The 3981-nt window shown below is 32.1% G+C and overlaps 1 protein-coding gene across 1 annotated transcript; it reads right to left on the bottom strand.

Moving 5' to 3' along the window:
* Positions 1 to 211: 211 nt before the first annotated feature.
* Positions 212 to 3256, bottom strand: LOC139870764 (uncharacterized). Its single transcript, XM_071858543.1, has 4 exons — positions 3242 to 3256; positions 3050 to 3156; positions 839 to 917; positions 212 to 430 (listed from the first exon to the last, which is right to left on the bottom strand). Exons 1-4 carry the CDS (start codon positions 3254 to 3256, stop codon positions 383 to 385), a joined length of 249 nt encoding a protein of 82 aa, XP_071714644.1. The 3' UTR covers positions 212 to 382.
* Between the last annotated feature and the right edge of the window lie 725 nt (positions 3257 to 3981).

Here is a 3981-nt window from a genome sequence, read left to right on the forward strand (position 1 = left end):
TTTTCATTCAAAACAAATTTTATTCAGAGGTTGTGAACCATTCAGATTCTGAATCATTTAGTTTTATCAAACACGCCATAAAGCTTTTTTTAGATTGACTGAGCCAACATCATGCATTTCTGATCGGTTATCGATTAAGTGCTTGGTTTTAAGGCTAATTATTCTAGTTTAGTCTAGTCTATTAGTTTCAGCATCCACGGTTGGAAACATATGAAGGCGAAACATCACCAACTTCTCTTTAATATATAGCGCCATAGAATTCCAAGGCGACTCAGTAAAAAACATATAATGCAGTTCAAAATGTTGTCATTTTTAGCAACTACGTTCCAACTTAACTGTGTTGCAATACATGATCCAACCTTAGATCAGGCTCAAAGACTAATCAGACATAAACGCCAGAGGCAAGGAGCAAGAACAAGGATCCAAAACCCTGCATCACTCAAACCAGATGATAAATACATCAGAATTTACACAGGTGGCCATTTGAACTCATTCACTTACAAATGGGTCAATCTAGGCCATGTTTTATATCTATCCGATTCAGATTGATTAAGCATGTTGATAGTCGTCCAAAAGACTTTTGGTGCATAAAATCTTTAAACTCATTATATTAAAAAAGATGTTAAGATAATACGAGTATATAATAAGATATATGTCATCAATTTGACCCAATAATTATTTATCTAAAAACAATTTCTTTTAAAGAATCAAATCTGGCCTGCATTGAAGATTATCAGTTTAGAATCAATCGTTTTATACTCGTTAGCCAAACCACCCAATTTAGAATATCTGATTAAATCATTCAATAAAAAAATATAACATTCAACAAGTGACGTACCAAAAAGACAGATGCCACTGCCCCTGTTACAAGTTCTTTAGCAAGACTACGACTTTTCTTAGAAGAGGTTGCTTCATAACTGCACAATTAAATGTTATCATACACCAAAACACAATAAACCGACAAGTTTAAACACAATTAGATGCAATATATAGAATCTTTATCATCGATCACAATCTATTAAGCAATTTAAACATTCATAATGCTTCTGTTTTGTTTGGATTTTTCCAAGCATTGAAAGTTTATTATATAGAACTCTATCATTGCCAAATTCACAATGTGAATAGTTCCTTTGGATCTTTGTCTTGATAATAAGCCAGATGTATGTCTTAATGAAAATATTCTTCTATTCAGAATCATATTAATATTAATATGTAATATTCCCTGATGTGGTTTCTTTTACATATTTTTTGTTTGTCATTTCTTTTAAATAGAAGTCTAATAATAACTGTGAAAGTAATAGTAAAATGTGTCCATATATATCAACAAGCACTACAAGATTTATAGACATGTATGATATATCTCAGTTGTATGATTAACCATACACAGCTAAACGGATAAGAATGAGTCTGTACTAGAAACAACCAACGGAGTTCGCCGAATAACTTCACATTAAATCAAAATCGAACCAACGTGATTCAATGACAAGAGCATCATGCAAAGTTCAAGGTTCATAGTACGTCATAAGACTTAATAGTCATATGAACAACTTAAATAAGCTTATAAAGGAAGGGAAAGTTGACATGATCATTCCAAATACATCATCAAACGTACTAATCTAAAGCCTTATGGCTATCCGTTGCATAAATGAAATCAAATTATCTAATACTTATTATAGAGTTCAATGTAGTTATCATTTATTCATATTTAAGAAAACTGCTAAATTAAGTAGTTATCATAAACTCCGTAAATTTGTCAATGTAGGGGTATTATGCTAACTTCCCTCCCCTGAAAAATAAAATTAAAATTTAATACTGAAAAGATAGGAGGATAGTTGCAGATTGGAGCATGGAATTAGCATAAAACAAATGGAGTGAAAGTTCACTTATTTATAGATAGATGACTTGAGTGAAGTTAAGTTTTTTTTATTTTTTACAAAACTTGTCCGTATTTTTCAAAACCAAACTTAAACTAATCAGTTGGCGTCATTTCAGTTCGGATTCCTTTATGGTAATTTGCACATTATCAAACTTGCAAGACCATTTAGTTTCCGAGAAATCATTAGATTAAAACATAATACAGTCAAATTTTCATAATAAGAATAACAAAGTTTATGTTTTATGCTACAACGCCTACACATCCATCTATATCTATAATGTATATTACTCACCATAGCAAAAACCTTCATTTAGCAATCTATTTTCCTTAACCACCACACACAATTAAATTACTCTTCATTTAGCATTTTATATTCCCAAATACTTATATTTGAAAACGAGCACCATTTGTGAATGATAAAAATTGCATCTTGTATCAGGAATAGATAGATAGTAAGTTTGTATTATTAGGTGCTTCGCATCGTTCGGTGCATCTTGGGGCTATTACGGATGAGGACGACCTTCTTTGCTCATGAGCTTGGTTGGTGTCCTTCTAGTTGTGTGGTTTCGGAGATGTCTACCGTAAAGGTGCATGAGTGGTGTTTGGTTTGTTACCAGTGGTTGGCTCTTTGCTTGCGCAACAACTTCCACCTGGCACGCCTTTCGAGTTGTGTTTTCATTGGTTTTTGGCTCTAATAATCGAGGCAACAACAAGCGTCGATTTATTGGCGACTTAGACTGCCGCTTAGAGCCTAAATTAATTTTCAGGCAGCTTTCAAACCCATGGAAATTTGATCCACCATTTTCATGGCGTCCGTTTTTTTTACTTTCTATATTTTATTTTTCTAGCCTTTTTTTTAGCCAGAGGTCAGCAATCTCTCTACTCTAAATTAGGGAGGGGATGGCTTTCTCTTCCGGTGGGTGGAGAATTTTGCTCAACTCGTGGTTAGAGAGACGAGTTCTCTTCTAGTCTAGGCTACGAGGAAGGATTGTCTACGCCTCACCTCCCCTATACCTCGCATGTGCAAGGTTGGGTATTGTTGTTGTTGTTGTTGTAAGTTTACACTAAATACTAAAACACAATCAAATTGTACAGAAACATTCAACCAGTTATACATTAATTCAATTTAGGGTAACATTAAAGACAGTAAAATTATGAATTAGATCCACTTACATGAAGAAAGAGGCAGTGATAACAAGACCGATTGCCAGCATGAGCACAGCTAGCGATGGATACCAAACATCCGGTACCGGGCTTGAAATAGGTTTTGCTGATTGAGCCTTTATAAAAGAAAATGAAATTAGAAATGATAAATTAATTTTAATCATAGATCACGTTATGTTAGAATTGATTGTACTATCTCACTAAATTGCTTACCATTTTGGGTTTAACTGGATCTTTTCTTTGATGTGTATGTGTTCTTCGAAGTCACACTTCGCACACAAGAAAACCTAAAAGTAATATAGTGAAATTTAGTTGATATTATAAACCCCTCAAGTTTATAAAATTTTCATTTTAACCTCAAGTTATTTATCTGTTTTCTTCTAAGTTGTAAATGGTCGTTGGAAACAAAACACTAGTACTTGGTAATTTAGGAAGATATTTGTTAATACTATTTCTCTTGTTAAGTGAGGCACTAACATCAAAGATGAAAGAGATCATTAAAACAAGCTAGGGAGAGAGGAAAACATGAATTACAACAAAAAATTACAAAGACTTATTTAAGATTCTCAATGTAGATTACATGAGTTTCTACTACAATAACAATAAAATTTAATTTCACAAAAGTGAGTTTGGAGGAGGTAAGATCAATTATATATTACTTAAACTAAGTTTTATAACAAAAATAAAATAATACGACTTAAATAGCAAATATACTAATATGTGTCACCTTTTAATATGACCTTAGTAATAAGTATTCAATTAAGAAATCACATAATGAGACACTAACAAGTTATATGTCTTAAAAAATTTATTTTTAACAACCATAATTTAAGAGTCTTATGTAATCATATTGATCATATATATAGGCATATATATGTATATTTTAAGTGCAAAAGACAACTCAAATACAAGTACAAATAGAACCGCGAAGGCAAACAATA

This window comes from Rutidosis leptorrhynchoides, chromosome 10 (assembly GCF_046630445.1).
Source record: "Rutidosis leptorrhynchoides isolate AG116_Rl617_1_P2 chromosome 10, CSIRO_AGI_Rlap_v1, whole genome shotgun sequence".
Classification (NCBI taxonomy): domain Eukaryota; kingdom Viridiplantae; phylum Streptophyta; class Magnoliopsida; order Asterales; family Asteraceae; genus Rutidosis; species Rutidosis leptorrhynchoides.